Source organism: Vidua chalybeata, chromosome 19 (genome assembly GCF_026979565.1).
Source record: "Vidua chalybeata isolate OUT-0048 chromosome 19, bVidCha1 merged haplotype, whole genome shotgun sequence".
Taxonomy (NCBI): Eukaryota; Metazoa; Chordata; class Aves; order Passeriformes; family Viduidae; genus Vidua; species Vidua chalybeata.
The window spans coordinates 9,333,530-9,352,048 of record NC_071548.1 but is presented as its reverse complement, the minus strand read 5'-3'; the positions used below and the strand labels follow the sequence as shown (position 1 = coordinate 9,352,048).

General features: G+C 40.9%; 1 protein-coding gene across 7 annotated transcripts in view; it reads left to right on the top strand.

Moving 5' to 3' along the window:
• Positions 1-18,519, top strand: part of CEP112 (centrosomal protein 112) — a 158,266-nt gene that overhangs the window by 53,843 nt on the left and 85,904 nt on the right. For all 7 annotated transcript variants that reach the window (XM_053960179.1, XM_053960177.1, XM_053960180.1 and 4 more), the window contains exons 18-20: positions 3,220-3,355; positions 6,588-6,695; positions 17,620-17,802. In XM_053960179.1, coding sequence (XP_053816154.1) covers positions 3,220-3,355; positions 6,588-6,695; positions 17,620-17,802 — 427 coding nt within the window. The remainder of the gene's footprint in view (positions 1-3,219; positions 3,356-6,587; positions 6,696-17,619; positions 17,803-18,519) is intronic.

The window sequence follows — 18,519 nt, the reverse complement described above, 5'->3', positions numbered from 1 at the left end:
TTGTTACCTCTTGGAAGACATTTTTACAGAGCAAGACAAATATTTATGATTAAGCATGAAGAGGAAGCATGTAAGATATTTGTATTTCTCATCAGTGCACTTCAGGGTGTTGATTTCTGAAACTGAAATTCTGGTCTTCACAGTCGACTTTCCCCGAGATGGTTTGTGCTGTAAGACTCCTCATTCCGTTGCCATGTCCTTTATACACTGAAACAAAAGGAATTTGCTGCTTTTTAAATTGGGGGCAAAGAGTAAATTCACCCTGTTTTTATATTCAGACCAGCTCAGCTTTAGGGGATTTAAGTGATGTAATTGTATTGTACTGGGCCCCACAACTAGTCCAACTGAAAAAAATAATCTTCAAAGTGAATATTTTAGTGCTTCATGCAAGGCACATTGCTCAGTGTCTTGGGAAAAAAAGTGAAGCTTTTCTTACATTTGTGAACTGAGTGCCATTGTTGTACAGGTTTTCTAAGCTTCTGTACAAATCTGAACTGCACAAAAAATAGAGTGCTGGCTCCCACATCCTTAAAAATGAAGTTTTTTTCCTGCTTATAATGAGATGTTGCATTTATTCATGGGATTAAGTCCTTAAAAGAAAGGAAGGTGCATAAAACCACATTCCAAGAAGTTTACATCATAATATCTCAAAATAAAAATATCTTCATGAGGACGAAGATGCATAAATTTGGAGCCTCACTATGAGCACGAGGCCTGATATCTTGTCCTTTTAAGTTTAGATTTGTTGTGTTTCCATCTGACTGGACCAAAGCTGTTGTCCCAGTGTGGGTGTGTTTGAATAAGCTTCAATTTTTGATTTTGCTTCCAGTGTGGAGTGGAATTATTAGATGTGTTTTGCAGGGAGAGAGATTTGTTATCCAGGGCCCATTACTGAATTATGGATTTTTGGGAGAAGTGGACATTTTCCCTTCTCCATGGTCTCTCCAAGGTAACAAGCGTGGGCAGAGCTCTTTCATATTCTTCTTTCTGAGGTAAATTTTATTCTGGGGGAGGGGAGTGATGTGCTTGATGTAATTCAGTGTCAAACAGCTGTAAAATAAAAATACCTGTATTCAGCAGCTCCCTGGAATGTGGAGTTTGGGGATAACTGAGCCAATCAGCAGGAGCTGATGGACAACTGATCCATCCGACAGTTCCTATCACTTTGACCTCTGGAGGTGTCACTGGTGTGCCCATTCTGAGGAATGGTGGAGGAGAAGTTTTGCACTTGGGATTTGGATCTTTTGGCTCCTCTGCAGGAGGAATTTGAATCCTAAATGGTATTTTGCCATTTGAGTTTAGATGGGGAAAGAAATGTTGAGTTTGGAAGTGATGGTTTTTTGCTGAATAATTTTTATTGTCTCATAAATGAATGGGGAATGTGATGGCTTAGATTAACACAGATGTGCTTCCCCCTCAAAGGAGTGTGGGAAACTGAATCGATGAGGCTGTGGAAATAAAGCATATCTGGAGGGGTGATAGATGCTCTCTAGAAAATTTGAAGATAATTTGCACAGGTATTCTAAGAACACAAAACCAAAACCCCAAAACAATCATCATCAAAACTGTGTTACAGGACTTTGTTCTGTTTTCCTCCTGTTTCTGCTGGGGAAAAAGGGTATTTTCCTGTTTCTGTAAGGAGAGGAGCAGTCTCCCTATTCTCAATTATTCCATCAGCTGTGAGTGAGGCACCAAAATATTTTTTTTTTTAAATATGCATCATGAAAAAACCCTCTAGAAGTAAAGAGCAATGTACTGACTCAGGGCTTGTGGCATTTCTTTGATCTCTTTGCTAATGGAATTACCCTGCTCTCCTGCACTGCAAACGGCCGCTTTGTGAAGATGTAGGATTATGTTCTTTGTCCTATTGTCAAAGTCTGGTCTGCAAACCACAGAAGAGGATGTGAGTACTGTAACTTTGGGCTTGGCAGCTTCCTGACCTTTCTGAAAGGCTCACTCAGTGCTGCAGCAGCTCCTCCAGGGCTGGCGAGGTGACAGACGAGATGAATTAACTGGGCTTTTCCATCTCTTACGTGTCAGATTCTTTGTTTTATATGGAAATAATTTCTGTCAAAATGGGAAATTTATCGTGAGGTACTTCCTCTGCCTGCAAAATGAAAATGTCAGCCCCAGGTCTGTTTGAATGTGTCTTCTGTTACAAGCCATGGGTGGAGCCAGCTTTGTCCCTCGATGCCACCATCGTGTTCTCCAGTGTCTGAACACAAAGTCAGGCAGCTCTGCTGACCTGTGGGAGTAGGAACATGTCACAAAAAGTTAATAACAAAGCCAGTGACAAGTTAATACAAGTTAGTAATATTTGAGGACTCACATCAACATTTCTGAAATATTTATAAGTTACCCAAACTTTTGTCTGTGTTGTGTCAATATAGTGAATGTCTCTGTCTTTTCATGTGTATCTTTTCATATATGTGAATGTACATAAAATATTACAGAAGCATTACTTTTGATGTACCATCCAGTCTGAAGAAACCCAGCCTGCTCTCTATAGATGTATCAGGTTTAATATGTCAGATAGTGTAGGCTGTTGATATGAAATATCTTTGCACAGAGATTTAACATCTGTCATTACTGTAAAGGCTGACTAGACATCACAGCATTATGGCTTTCTGATAGATTAAGAAGGAACCACGTGTCATGCATTGCCCTGCTTTGCATTTTGATTTATGACAAGCAGGGAATAATCCTGTACCTTGTCTGAGCAAAGATGGTACTGGGATACTTTTCTTGGTTTTTTGTTTTGTCTTTTTTTTTTTTTTAATCTGGAAAGGCAATCATGCTAAAAAGAGTTTATTTAAATATTGGGGGGTGTTAAATCTAATTTAATGAAATCTAATTTGTTAGTATTTATTTATTGTTACTATTATTCAATTTTATTAATTAGATGAGATTAATAAAAGGGGTTCTACAGTGGGTAGAGAGCCATTGAGAGGAAGAGAGACTTTGAAGGTGGAGGTTTTGTTGTGAGCTGTGGACGCTGTGTTTGGGCGTGTGAAATTCAATCGGAGAAAGCGAAAATAACTCGGGCCTTCCATCGCCTTCTTCAAAGCCCTGCAAAGGGAAGTTGGGCAGAAGCTGGGACAGGAAATTGAAATCTGAATACTATTTTAAACTGATCGGGTTAAAGGCCTCTCTTTTACACCAGCACACTTGTTCTTTTATTTGATACTTGAACTCTGAAAATTTTCTGTGACTTTCTAGGGAGAAGGAGGAGCAGCTGAGGCGGGTGACGGAGGTACAGAGGCTGCAGGCCCAGCAGGCAGGCGCTGCCCTGGAGGAGTTTAAGCGGCAGGTGGAGCTGAACTCAGAGAAAGACTCTGCTGAAATGAAACAGCGGGTGAGGAGGTCACAATGCCAGCCTTTCTGAAACTCTGGCGCAGTGGGATAGCGGATTCTGATCTTATAATGCCAGAAACATGCTCCACTTGAGAGTGCTACATCAAAATCTTTCACAATGTAGTGCCTTTGCAGCGAGTCAGAAAGGGATGGTGGCGGGTGTTTCATCTTTCTGACAAAGCCAGAATTGTCATTGTTATAAAGATATCTGCAGTTATGATACTGATTAGGGATTTTTCAGGAGTGAGAGTATAAAGGGTTAGTTTATACACCCTATGGAACAACGCTTGTCATTTCCCACTTAAATGTGTCTCTTCCTACTCTTTTCCCAGCGACTCTGTCTTCCATTAATGAGCTCCTGTAATCAGTTTGAGCCCAAACAGGGACAGAGCCATGGTGGCTGCTGGCAGTCATGTGCAGAGGATGGAAAAATCCACTTTTCTGTCCCTGAAAATCAGGGAGTTTAGTGGCTTAAATTTCTTATGGAGCAAACAGTAGTTAAACCGTTCTCCTGGGAGTTTATAAAAGCAGCCCAAGGAGTGAAAGGGAACAAGCAAAAGGTGATCAAAAAGAAGGGGAGAGAAGGGATATTTCCTAACTCCTCCTGTGGTTGAGATCTCCAGACAGAACTCCAGCTTGTAATTCTGGATTGCAAGTTCCAACCTCACCTGCCTTGACCAAACCTCACTGCTGACAGGAGGGTGCTGCAGGCTGGGACTGGAATGGGTGGCTGAGAGTGCTGCCTTAGGACTGAGGAAATTCCCTTTTTATTGTTCTCAAAGTTTTTTGAAAATCTTCACTGCTGATATTTTTAAGACCCGTGCAGACAGCGAATAATAGAATTTGGAAATTAAAGAAAAAGGTAAGAACAAACTTATAAAAACAAGATGTGTTCAGCAGACCATACCCACAAGGGCAATACAACAAATCCCACAATTTTAATCTGACATTTTCTGTACTGTGTGACCCTCCTGCAATTTCTTCATGATGACTTAAAATAATATCCTAGTTCTGCTCTAATAAAAATAATAGTTTCTAATAAAAAATTCTAACAGTTTCATTCATTTAAAAAAAACCTTCAGCAAAGAAAACCAATCCAAAACATAAGAATGTGCAGAAGAATTTGGAAAACATAGTCAACCATAATTTTTAAATGACAGTAAATTTCTTTCAGAATATTGCTGCATTCTGGGAAATTTTGAAAATCAGTTTTGCTGTACTTCATGAATCAGCCAGAGATTTACTCTTTATTTTCTCTTTACTTCTTTCTCTTTACTGCTTGGGTGCTAAAATCTAGAAATACTAAATGATATTGTGCAGTTGAGTTGTTCTATTCTGCAGGAACCAAGGTCCAAGGAAATACATCAGAGGAACACTGCTGAAGCTCTCTCTTCATGGCTTTGGCCTTTCTCATTCCTCTGAATCCACATACTCTTAGATAAATCCCCAGTACATGGGGACATACTGGAAAATTCTGTGTTTTGTGGTGAGGTGGGAGGTATTACTTACAAAACAACTGCAGTAGCCATAGCAACACTGTCCTTTGATCTGCATTAGGAATACTGGGCTCTAAACCCATTTTTGGTGTGAGATAAAGTTAATTATGGAGATGAGTAGGATGGGGTCATTTTCAGTTGTTGCAATCAATATTTGATTCTTTAGTTTGGCTCTATGATAATATCATTTATTTTGCCATCTGCTTCCTATTTTGTCAAGCTTGTGATTATTAAGAGTCACCTGATGTCCACTGGTGGGTGGGTGGCATGTGTTTAGCTGCAAGATCTGCATTTTTTCCAGTAGTAACTAAAAAAAAGAGAAATAATACATAGGCTATGTCATGGAACTGTAGATCTGGGGCTTCCTGGGTTTGGCAAACAATGATCAAGAGCCTTTGTTGCAGCTGGAAATAGATGAACGTGACCTAACGAATAAACTGCAGAAGCCAGAAGATTGAAAGCATCTTTGCATATGTTTTTACTATTTCACTTTTTAGAACATTTTCATTCTCTAAAAAAAAAAAAAAAAACCAAAAAAAAACCCCCAACTCCTTTAGTGCAGTAACAAGATCTGTTATTTTTCTGGGTTCTATTAACCTGAGTAAAATATGGCCATGGACATGCAATTTGAGTAAGTTTGGAGCTGGAAGAAAATTATTCATGAACACTGATTGCAGTCCCTTTTCTTTAAGAAAGATAGAAGCAGTGAGGTTCAGGAGCTGCTTCCTCACTGTTCTCTTTTTCCACTTTCTATTTGGCCAACTGCTCCTACTCCAGTCCCTTCCTTTCCTGCTGGAGTACTCTGCAATAAAATGCTTTTCCCACTCCGAGTGCTGCCTTTTCTCCTCCTTCCTGCCTGGGGAGTGATGTCCAGGCCAATTGGCACAGAGATCTGTTGAACACTGAGCACTCCCTTAGGCCAAGCAGGGTTTTGGCTTGTGGTTCAGAAATTCATGGGTTTCTTCTTTTTGTGGAGCAGATGGGCTTGTGGTCCTTCAAATCCCTCCACCTCTTTTCCCTTTTTAGGGACACAGTTTATTCACTGCTTATGTTGGGATCTAGATCTGAAAGTCATTGATGAGTGTGCACTGCAGCAGAGTTACATATATATATTTATATATATTCCCTTGGAAACATGCCTGATGTACAGCTAACAGTTGTGCTTTTGATACAAAAGCCTTTGTTAATTGAGTTGTGAAATTGCTTCCTTGATGCTGCGTGCTGGAATCTGTGGGACTCATTATTCATAGGCGATGACTATCTTCAGAGGACTTCACTTGCAGCCAAATAATTCCCTTTTAAGTTATTTAAAGTTATTTTCTGATTTAATGTAAACTTGCTTTAATTGTGTAGTTTATGCTCTGACTCACACATGATTTCCCTTGAATTTCCACAGGCAGTATATTTTTAAGAGAAATATATTTGAGTCTTAAATATGTCTAGAGAAAATATTCACTTAATTTTGATGGGATATTCAGCACTGCTGAGTGAAAAACGGAGCCAATCTTTTGTAATTAAGGAGTGGCATAACAGTGATCACTATGTCCTTGAGTAACTAATAATCCTGTAGAGACTGAATATTCATTTTCACTACATACAAATGGTGTTGTTATCATTCCCAACAAGTGATATTCTCCTCTTTGATGGTTTACAAACAACTGTAGAAATGTCAGAACATTTCAAGCTATGCCTTTAAAAAAAAAAAAAATTAAATATTCCCTTTCTTTTCCCATGTAGATGGCAGAGGTTGAAGCAGATCTAAGCAGATCAAAATTGCTCCGGGAAAAGCAAGCCAAGGAATTCTCCTGGCAGTTGGATGAGATCAAGAAAAGATATGAACAACAGGTCAGTTGCTTTGCTCCTCCAGGTGGAGGGGAGAAAACACCCCTTCCTGCAGCTGTAGGTCACTGTGTGCTGCTGTCCTTCCTATAAAAACACCATTTATAGATATTATATTTATTTATATATAGAGAATTTTGTGATGGGGACAGAGGGGGGAGAACCTATACAGAAAATACTTTTTGTTTCCTCCTCACAATCCTTTGTGCCTCCGACTCTTTCAAATTGTTTCCCAGGCTTACAGGTGGCAACACCTATTTTCATAATCACCAGGTTCAATTATTTAATGCATTGTCTGTTTCTCTTCTTGTCAAGAAACAGCGGTTTATTCTTTTTATCATTTTTGACACGGGGAGTGTTCGTATGAATGCTTGTTTTGGCCCACTGAACGTGATTTTCTTCTTTGTAATGTAATTTCAGGGTTGGGAAATACTCAGGAAACGTTTGGGTGGAGACAAGAAAGTTTTGTTCAGTACTGCTGTGAAATGTAAAGGGGGGAGAAGCAGGACGAGAGAAATTACTGCATGACACAGACTTGGGAGCTGAGGAGCTGCCCCAGACACGGGTGTGAGCTGGTACTTGGTCATGAAACTAAAGTGGCCTTTGTTGGTAACACCTGCTGAAGGATTGAAGGGGGGTTTTTAGTACTTTGTAGGAATGAGGTGGTTAATCCATGAAAGTTCTCTCTTATCACTGTTCTTGTGTGGATCTAAGCTTGCATTTCCAGCAGGGAAATGTGGTTTCATTTCTGTTTATCTTCTGTGCCGTGAGAGGATGAAACACTGCGGTTGGCTTTGGTGCCAGGCCTGCCCTGGTCCATCTGGAAGGGGCTTTTTCAGGGAATTAAGGAACAAGATCACTTTGGTAGGTGTTGAGAGACCCCTGCTCTGTGCTGAGGAGGAACAATGGTGTGTTTTGTGTGTGGCTCTTGGAACAGAAGGGAGTTTGTTGGGTCAGATCAAAGCAACGTCACCACTTGTGCTGCCACCTGACAGAGGTGACATATTGGCCTCTGGAAGGGTGAGGGACATCTCACAGGTGTTCAGCTTAACTGGGGGATGTTATTTACGATGATTCCTGCATTTAGTGATTCAGAAATAGTCAGAGATACTGGGGATTTGTGCAGGAAAGGTGAGGAAGTTTGGTGTGTCTGGGACTCGCTGAAAGGAGGGCGATGGGAGTGTCAGGGTCAGTTGGACATCTGCCTTAAAGGAATTTTTTATTTAGTCATATTTTTACATCATTTTAGTGATATGGTTGGCTCACGTGTTTTCTTTACCATTCTCATAATTTGTACTGCATCTCTAAAGTCCAAAGTAAGCATTTATTCAAAGATTTTGTTCCCATTTTCCCATCCCAGATTTTAATCTGTAGAGATAAATGCTAACCTGCAGTGTATCAGGAGTTACAACATTCCTGTTCTACCTACAAATGGTAATTTTTTTTTACTATCCATAGTAACATCCACCAAGCCATAGATAAAATTTTCTGCCAATATTCAGCTGACTTTGCACATTAAAGGCAAGTGATAATGTCTCATATTGTCATGGTTTGGTTTTATGTGTGTTCTTATTTCAGTCCTTCCAGAGACTGTGTCAAAAAAACCCACAAAGCAAGAAGTTAATCTGAAAGTTAAAAATGTTTTGGTGACTCTATTCTGCAACAATGTTGATATTGTGGTAAACATCAGTGAAAGTATTTTTCACTGAGATGTTTACTGCTTCCCATTTATTTTATTTAGGACAGCTGCTTTTACTGTGAGAAAGAGCAGCTAAGCTTTATGAGACATCACTGGAACCCAAGGGTTTCAGCCCTAAACAGCTAAACAATGAAAGCCTAAGAAGAATTTTCAGTGGAATCCTGTTTATGCCCTTCTTAAAAATTTATTTCTCTTTGTCCTTCATCTGGAATGTTCTTTGAAAGTTGGTGAACATGAAGAATACATGCCCCTTCCTGTAGATTGCAGGGGGTTATCACTGAGAATCAGGTTCTTTTGGGAGGCACAAAGCCCCTCCAGCCCCACCACGGAGCAGGATGAGCTCAGTTCTTCCACTCTTAAAATTTCCCTTCAGTACTTCCAACTTCTCTTTCTCTGCACTGCTCTCTATTTATGCTTCAGAACTTCTAAGCCATTTTTAAAGCAGACTTTTCCCTGCCTTGTTTTACTGCATATTTCTTTGGTTGTTACTTGGCGAGGAGCAGACTGATTTAAAGTGTTTAAATAGAGCAGTGAATTCAAAGTGGGGATACATTTTGACAGGGCTCCAGCAGATTTCCAGTTGGAAATAGACACCCAACCAAAAACCTGGATATTTTAGCTACCTGAGAAATGTAGTGATTGCTTCGAGATGTTCTGCCTCAAGTGTCTGAGTCTAATTGTCAAATGAAATTTAGACATGGATGGGAAGGGAAATTGCCCTACAGATTTATTTTTTGTTGGCTTTCATGGTGAGTGGCAGGGGTAGCACCGATGGCAACCTGAACAATTCAGTTGCCATAATTTTAATTAAAGAACCAAATTAACTGATGTGTTATCCACTTCTCCAGTCTGAGAGGCATTTTGGAAATGTAGGCACTTGGAGCAGTGGTTTCACTTCTCTGCTGTCACAGGACTCTGCTTGAATACTGATTTCAAAACAATTATTGGTGTGAACATGGACTGGTCATTGTGGGGCTGAAAGATGGCTTTGCCTGCAGATCAGACATACTGATATATTGGTATTTATCTGATATTTATTACAACAAATAACCTGATACATTGATATTTATTTATCTTTGCTTCAAAAATAATTTGGAAAAAACCACAGCAGTTAATATTTTGTTTGCTTTTCAAATGCACTCAAATCCATTAAGAAAGCAAAAGGAACTTTTGGATCTTGCAGTATTTGGTTTCAGCTGTCATGTGTCCCTCCTGGTTCCAGCTTCATCTGATTCGGTGCCACTTGCTTTTGAAGTATCCACTGAGAACACTCTTAGAGAGAGAAACTGGTGCCTTTTTTTTCTTCTTCTTTAAATATACTTTAGCTCAACTTTGTTCTACTTGCAGCTGTTAGATTTGAAAGTATATTTTGAAGAAAAAAAAATAACTCCAGCAGTACCAGAGTTCCTATCTGCTGGGAGCAGCTGCTTTCGGCACTTCAAAGCCAGTGGACAGCACAGTGAAGGCCTCAGCCTTTCCTGCCTTTGAAATGGTTGCAGTATCTGTAGTTGGGCTTTATGGCACTGTCAGCACAGGAAGAAAGGTTGTTTGGTTTTTTGCACCCCCTCCCTTTTTTCTTTTTTTCATTTTTTCCCCCTACTTTCTAATTACATCCTCAATTTAGCTCAAAATACCTGGGAAGTGTTTCTGATGAGTTCATCTTCTATGAGCCCAAATGTTTGAAAGATCACATGGCCAGACTTTTCAGTAATGGATTTTAGTCAAATTTGACAGAAAAGTTAAGGAATTTGCTGGATTTTTGTCCCATATCCTTGTCAGTTGAGCACTTTCTGAGAGCACATCTCTCGTGGGGAGTGGTGATTCCATGGCAGGGATGGGACAGGGCTTCATGCAGGGACATTCCCCAGCACACTCAAGTACATGCACACCTTTGTTTCAAGCAAATTTTCATAAATTGTTGAGAATGGAACACTTCCAGTGAACTCAATGTGATCCTAATGCTTAAATAGCATCAGCTTGTCCTTTTAAAAAAAACCCAAACCATTAATAATCACTGTGATCACTGTTACACCCATTTTTTGCTGTGAACAGTTGCTGAAGTGACTGAGTGAATGTGAAATAAATGAGATGCAAGATTAGTACGAGAGCCAAAGCCTAGGAAAGTGTATATTCCGGCATGGAGAGAACACACAAAAAAACAGTTGATGAGTTGTTGTGATAGCAGGATGGGGTTACCTGATGAGTTATGGCCATACTCTCTGAGATTAAATGCCAGCCTAAATATATAAATAATCCTTTTGGTTTGGTTCATCTTAAACTGTGTTTATTCCCTTTAAAAATAATCATTCATGCTTCCATAGGGAAGTGGAAAGTTGTTACATGATAGCTGAAGAATCTCCCTATATCTCAGGAAATCCTTTCTTGTGACATTTATTGTTGGGTTCTGACTTCTGTAAAAGTTATGAAGAAATTAGAGTTGTCATCTTGTCCTATGTATCCGAATAGGGAAGAAAGAGACACCTTCAGAAATATTTTCCTGGGTATTTAATGAAATCACTTTGAAATCGTGCTAAAGACAAGTCAATAGGCAATGCCTTTAAGTTGGCAGCAAGACAAAGGTGTGGTTAAGTTTAAATATGCCTTTTATAATAAAGAAGGTGAGGTAAAGAAGTGCAAAATAGCTGGTTAAAAGTGAAAAAAGCATGTTTGTAATGTTACCTGCCAGCAGCAAGGACAACATCTGAGGTGCTGCTGGGACACTGTTCTTGTTTCAGCAGTGTGCTGGAGCAGAGGAAGGTGTTATTGAGAGGAGAGGAAGAATATTTGTAGATCTTTTTGTCTTTTATAACTTTCTAGTGAGGCTAATTTAAAGAAAAGAGTGAGGTTCTCTGAGGCAAAACATTCACTTAGTAATTAACACTAATAGAGGTAACAAGCTCCACCTCCAGCTCGCTTTGTCCCCATACCCTTGCTCTGTTGAGTTCCTGCCACTGCACTTCCATCCTAGCTTTCCTTCTGGCCTCGTTCTTCATTTTCTGTTTTTTTAGCTTCTCTTTTACCAACCTCTTACCCTCCCAAGTGAAGGAAACACTTGCAAAGCCCAGTTTGAAATCTGCTGTTCCTCGGACAGACCAATGTGCCAAGCATTTCTTAGCTGTACATTAACCTGGCCATTTATTTTCAGAGATCCACAATCCATTTTTAGTATGCTGGTTTAGTTGTGAGGAGAGAGTCTTTGTGAAAAGCTTTGTTCCTCTCCTCTTTGTCTGTACTCTAAGATAATTGAAATACAGTCTGTTCTTGCAAGGAGGCCAAATGAGCACGTTAGTAGAAGCTCTAAATTTTTCATGTCATCAGCAACAAGCTGCATAAATTTCATTTAAAAAATTAATCTAGGATGCATAAACGTTTCCTTTGAACCATCCTAAGACACAGATGAATACCATTTGTGCAGAATATCTGAGGAATAGTTTCTTCAATCAACATCAACTTTTTACTTTATAGCTAAAACTCACAAATGGGAAAAGGAGACCAATTTAACTTCCAAGTGAAGAGTGAGTGGAAATCTTCTCCTGGTGCCATTGCTGCTTACAGAATTGTTAACCAGACAGATGGGTATTTGCACAGTCTCCTTCAGGCATCTGAGTCGTGTGTGATTCAGAGTTAAAAGCCTGAGCTCCCTGTGTAGTCAGAGAATCCACTTTGAGGGGAGGAGGGAGAGGAAGGCGATTCCAGAAACACAAACGGGTGCCTGCGGTAAACAGCGAGGCAGGCTGGGAAGGCAGCTCTGTGTTCAGAGCAGGTCCTTGCATAAACTGAATCTCTGAACAAAGACTACATACAGCAAATTCTGCACCAGAGCCTGCTGCAGACAGGCATTTGCTGTGGCTCAAGGTCTGTTAGTTGGAAAGAAATATTTCTCATTGCAGCCTGCGATGGGTTTGGTGGTGTGGGTGGGCTGGGGAGGGGAGGGGACAAACCTCCTGATGTTCATCGTGGCACCAAGTTGGATTTAATCATGGGATGCAACTCCTTTTCCAGTATATTGTTACAATAAGGCTGGAGAGGGATTTTTCACAAGGGCATGTACTGATGGGACAAGGAGGAATGACCTTGAGCTGAAGGAAGGCAGGTTTACATTAGATATTAGGAAGAAATTTTCCACCATAAAGGTGGTAAGGCCCTGACACAGAGAGGTTGTGGACTCCTCATCCCTGGAAGTGCCCAAAGCCAGGTTGGACAGGGCTTGGAGCAAGCTGGGATAGTGGAAAGTGTCCCTGGCCACGGCAGGGGCTTGGAATCAGAAGAGCTTTAAAGGTCTCTTCCAATCCAAACAATTCTGTGGTTCTGTGATTTAAATAAAATTTTACTCATGCTAGAAGATTGGGAAGATGGAATGATTGAGGTGGGGTTTATGCTGCCCATACTTTAAAAATATTAAAATTCTAAAAAGCCTTTATTAGTAAAAATGTACAGATCAGGAATATAATTTTATATGGTGAGAGTGAGACCATTCAGGTGCATTATTTAAGAGGAGGGTAAATCAAACTGCAGTTTGGCTAAAGACCAGCTTGTTTCTTTTAGAGAATTTCTTGCAATTCTTAGTTTGCAGTTGAAAAAGAATTATTAGTGGTTGGTGAAAAGGTGTAAGTATTACAGAAAACACAGTCATCCCAATTAAATTATTGCAGCCTGCAATGAAATAGAAAGTCATGTACATTACCCCATGTGTGGTAATGTGTGCTTCTGCACAGATGTATTTCTCACTGTCCCATTTGCTCCTGGCTCACTGCAGCCCTTATATCTTGGGAGACCTTAGTGTTTCAACTTATAGAAAAATCTCCCCCCCAGAAAAGTGTAAATTAAAATCCATTTCATTTACCTGCTGCAAAGGAGCTCTGGTAAGAGAGGTTCTGGTTTTCTCTCTAACTTGCAGTGAAGATGCTCCTTTTCTCCCAAAGTTATGCTGAACCAGACCCCAGCGTGATTAACACTCATTCCTCAGCCTGCTGGATGAGATTACTTTCAGCAGCAGTATTTGCAGGGATGGGTAATCCCCATATCCTCATGGAACACACAGGTTTATTGATAGGCTTAAGAGACAGAAAATGCTCCATTTTGCTGGAGTTGTTATCTGGGGACAGATCATGTGCTGTGCCCTGCCTGGGCAGAGGCTGGGGCTGGTTTTCAGCAGGGTAATCATGCAAACACCTGATTTACAAACACTTAAATGATTTTAGGATGGAAATACTGAAGACAGACGTGCTGTAGGTGTGCTGCAGAGTGAGTTTAGCTCAGTGACACGTGCAATGCATTGGTGGCTTCTCCAACCCTCAGCTCAGTCATGCCAAAACAGTGCTTATAAAATCATCCTGCCTTGCAAAACCATATTTTATATAGGTGCTACTTAAAATATTTCTGGAATTGTGGACATAAATTTACATGAATTTTCATACTTTGGTGTCAAATATTTATTGTAGCAGTTACATTTTTCAAAGAGGTAGTGAGCTAACTAATTTCCTTTCCCTCCTTTGGGGACTCTAAAAAGAATTTCAAAGGCGTGCTTGTTCTTGAGAACAAGTTGAAATTGTTCTAACATTGAAAAGCCTAAACTTAGCATGTGATGTAAAAGCAAAAACTGGGTAGTAGAAGGCCTTGTCTAAATTAGGGACTTTCAAAAGGTATTTGCTGGTGTTGATTAAATTACAAATCTTTGGCTTCTGAAATCATCTCCTGCGATCAGTGGGCTGTTTATTGTCGATCTTTGTTCTTCGGGAGTGCTAACAGCAGCAGGATTTCACCTTGGCTCTGTATTAGACTGTCTCTTGTTTTAGCAAATTGTCCTAAAGCACCTTCCCTTGTGAGTGCAATTCCATCTGCCTGTGTTCATCAGCTGAGTTGTCACTGGCCTGGGCACAAACCACGCTGCCAGATTGGTTTGGCACCTTTTTGTTTGTGTGTGTGAGTGAAAAACAAGAGGCTGTCACAATTCTTGCATTGATCTTTTTTAGCTCTTTGTTAAGAATTTAATTTTCTTCTTAACATCCTTTTCTCTGCAAGTGTAAGGACATTTATATTTCAGTTAAAAGATAAATTTAGAAGAAATTGTGTAATTAAAAGCTAAATTTAAAGTAAATAGTGTAATTCTGATGACAGTTTAGTAAATCACCTGTTGGCTGTTGCCTTGAATGTTTTTCTATCACACTGTGTGGAAACAAAAAACGAAGAATTCAGCTAAGAAGAGATCATAATTTTCAAATATATGTGTTATTTGATAACAGCAGTGGTAAGAAAGGCTCTCTCAGGTCAAGCAGACATTCCTGCTTGGTTTTGTGTCCAGGCCATGGCTGGAGACAGGAACAGATGCGCAGGGAAGGGAATGAGAGATTTTCATCTTTGGGAGGACAAGATGAGGAAACATCCAAGGCACAATGAATGCCCTGTGATTATGGTAATAGGGCACACACGATTATTTAATGAATGTTTCTTTTCAGCCTCGCCCCTAATGCCCATTGTGAACGTCGTGTTGCTTGTCTGGCTGAAATGTATAGCACCTACCAGTGCCTGAAGTGCTGCATTGGAGCAGACACTTGAATGTGATCTGTTGAAGTGCTCAGCATCAAGATCTCAACACGACAGAATTTTTGAAGGAGGTGGTTTTGTTATATCATTCATCAAGGCGCTCTCTACCTCAAAGAGGAGACAGGATCTGTCTGGTTTGTGAAGAATTAATACAATTTTCGTGCAGTTTCTTGTGATGAAGTCCTGTTGTTGCTGAAAAGCAGCATGGATTCTCTCTTTCAGTTTTTTGGTATATGTTAATTTTTTTTTTCCTTTAAGAGAACAACCCAATAAAAATACAAGAATGAGAGAGGGAGGAGTGGAAGAAAAGCCATAGTGCTTGGCAGCAGTTCTGAGGGGAGCAGGAGCTTCAGGGAGTGCTCACCAGGGCAGGGAATGGCTGCTTAGTCAATTTGTGTTCTTTATTTTGTTGGTTGGGAATGTGGAATACCTGCTAATATTCGTTAGGGAAGATGGGTGTGGGGGCCTCTGAGGGATGAAAATGCTCTGGTCCTCATTCTTTCTCTCCTCTCCTGTTTCTCCACCTCTGCTCCCTGCCAGAAACATCTTAAAGTACCAAACTGAAACCATCATGGGGAATATGTAGCTTTAAATGAGGAGAGTTTTTAAATTTTTCTTCAACAAATTTGCCTTTTGTAAAACACCTCCCCTCATGGTACCACCCTTTCTCTTCCCATGGATGAGCAGAGGGGACACCCCTCCTGCTGAAGGACCTTTTGCTCGTTCCACCTACTAAATTAAAATCTTTTTGGCTATAAATGTTGAAAGTGAAGAGATTACTAAGCAAAACAATTTACTTTGGTTGGTGTGGTAAAGGTGTACAGAGTTGGAGAAGCAGGATGTGTCCCCTGCTCCCTCTGGGTCATATTCCCTGCCTGCTGCTTTGTCTTCTGGTAAAAAAGTGACATCTCCAATAATTGAAGCTCCCCACAGCAAACTACATGGAACAACCAGCTGAAAACCCAATAATTAAGACAGCAAAATGTTTGAAGGGAAAGGCCTCTGCTGTTGACACGATTTCTTTTTAATCAGGTCTTATTTATGAAGGAACACTAAACGTTTTTTCTCCTAAATCAGGCAAAGGCTCTACAGTTATTTTAGGGAGCAACAGCTTTTTCTCTTAGGCATAGGATGGCCGCCGCGAGCATCCAAGAGAAACCAGTTTTGTACAGAAACCTTGGGCAAAAACCTGGCGTGAAGAACTTTGTGTGAGGATCCCAGGTCCAGCCTGGGAAATGCGAGGGGTAACCCCTGCAGGGACTTCAGGCATCTCTTAATGAGCTCTTTAGTGTTATTAAATAATGTAGATACGTTAAACCATGCGGTGTTGCATCTGTTCTCGCTCCGTTTGCGGAAGGATGCTCCCAACCACAGCATGGACGGCACGTTTCCCTTTTAAACTTGCAACATGCAGATCTGCAGTTTGAATAAATGCCCCTTTTTTTAAAATTTATTTTAACTTAGCTTCAAATTTTCCCCGCGGAAGCCGGGCAACCAGCTGATATCATCCCAGAATTGAATGCTACAGCTTTAAGATAAGGTGCCGGGCGCTCTCGGCGCTCACACAGCGGCTCCTCCCGTCCGCTCTTTTTTTCCTTTCTCATGCTGAAAATACCCCACCATGTTCACGATAAGAGATTTCTCTTTTTTTTTTTTTTTTTTTTTTTGTTATTTTTCTTCCTTCCCCCCCTTCCTCCTTCTCCGAAATCCACCAAAACTGAAGAAAAATCCAAGTGACTGTTCTTAGCAGCTGTGTGGCCCGGAGTTCAGTGGGGAAGCGGCTTCCTGCCGTCCCTATTCATCACCTGCTTCAAAGGCGGCCTGGCCGCTCCAGTGTGCAGGCCAGGTAGGGTGCCTTTGTGCGCAGGCGGGAGGATTAATATCAAAGCTGCAGCAACCAGGCCCTTGGTCTCAGGCTGCCATTCAGGCAAGCGGGGAGAGGCTAAGAGTGGCCAAGGTCACAGCATCCAGTGTGGTGCGGACTGGGAACGGCTCCTGAGAATAGAGGGCTTCTTATGAAATCATGGTGCAAGCTTGCGGCACAGCAGGTGCCCTTCTGGAACACATACATCTGTTTATGTTGGGATAGCGTAGCTGACAACGGGATAATAGAGCTTTGTTTTTTTTATAATTTTCTTGCTCTTTTTTTTTTTTATTTAAGGGGAAAAAAAAAAAAAAAAGACAACTCTATGCGCCAGCGTTGAGGAATATCGCAGGAAGAGCGTTCGCTTTGGAAATCATAAAGAATTCTTGCAAAGCTTTAATTGCTGGGGTGGGGGGTTGTGTGTGTGTATACTTAAGCGAAGGGGCGAGCAGGCTGCCTATTAACCATTTAGGATCCTCAGTCCTGCTGAGGAGCAGCAGCGGGATACGGGGGCACCCGCCACACAATGTGACAATGCCTCCCCTTTTTTTTTTTTTTTTTTATATTATTTTTTCGTACGCTTCCGACATTTGTACCAACAAATTGGGTAAGGATGCGCTGGATTTGCTCGGTTGTCTCCATTGTTGGGATTGTCTGGAGGAATTCTGTCACGCTAACGGTGGCTTTTTAAGAGGTGAGGTAATAGTGACGTAAAAATAAAATTGCCAACTTGATGAAATTAAGGGGGAAATTAAGCTGTAGACGAGTTGTCATGACGACAAGGATGTTCTATTGATGAACTGTACTCCTCCCTGTCCAATCAGATAGTGGAGCTGAAGCTGGAGCATGAACAGGAGAAGACGCACCTATTCCAGCAGCACAACACAGCGCAGGACTGCCTGGTCCGAGACCATCAACGGGAGATGGAGAAACTGGAGAAGCAGCTTCGCGCTGCCATGGCAGAGCACGAGAGCCAAACTCAGGACAGCAGGAAACGAGACAGCCAGGTAACGATCAATAGCGCTTGAAAGGCGCCCACTTATTAGAAATTGCTGATAATGAGTGTTTCCTGTTTGCCAGCATTGTTGGTGGTGCTCGCTGGGGGAGCATTTGCGAAACTGGCACATAAACGTGATTTCGATTTTCTTTTTTTTTTTTCTTTTTTTCTTTTTCCGCTTTCCCCCCTCCCTTCCTACTGCTGAATAGGGCTTTAACTGCAAAAACCACAGGTAGCCAGATTAAAAATCCCATGGTGCGCTATAACTCGGCCTATTTATAATCTTGTCTCATTTTCTTTCATGATGGATTTGTTTAAGAAAAAAAAGGTATCTGTTCTTTTTCCCCCCCAGCCCTCACACTCACCCCTCCTTTTCTTCTTCTTGGGCAAATCCATGTGAATTATATCTGCTTCGTTTGTGTGCTTTTTTTTTTTTGTTTTAAATCTCTGCAGGTAACTCACAAATGGCTTTATTTCCTTTTGTTCATGTCTTTTTTGTTTCAGTTTTTGTATTCTAGATTTGCATTGTGCGTTTGGTTCCGTGTGTCGGATGTTTGATAAGATGATGTGGGTTTGGGGTCGCTTACCATCACGTTTATTTTCCTACACACACGTACCCCTCCCATCCTCCATCTCTGTGGTCACTGTTGGAAGCCATTTGGCAGAATAACCCCCAGCTGAGGTAGCATTTGACTCTTCAAACTTCTGGATGAAATGCACACTGTCA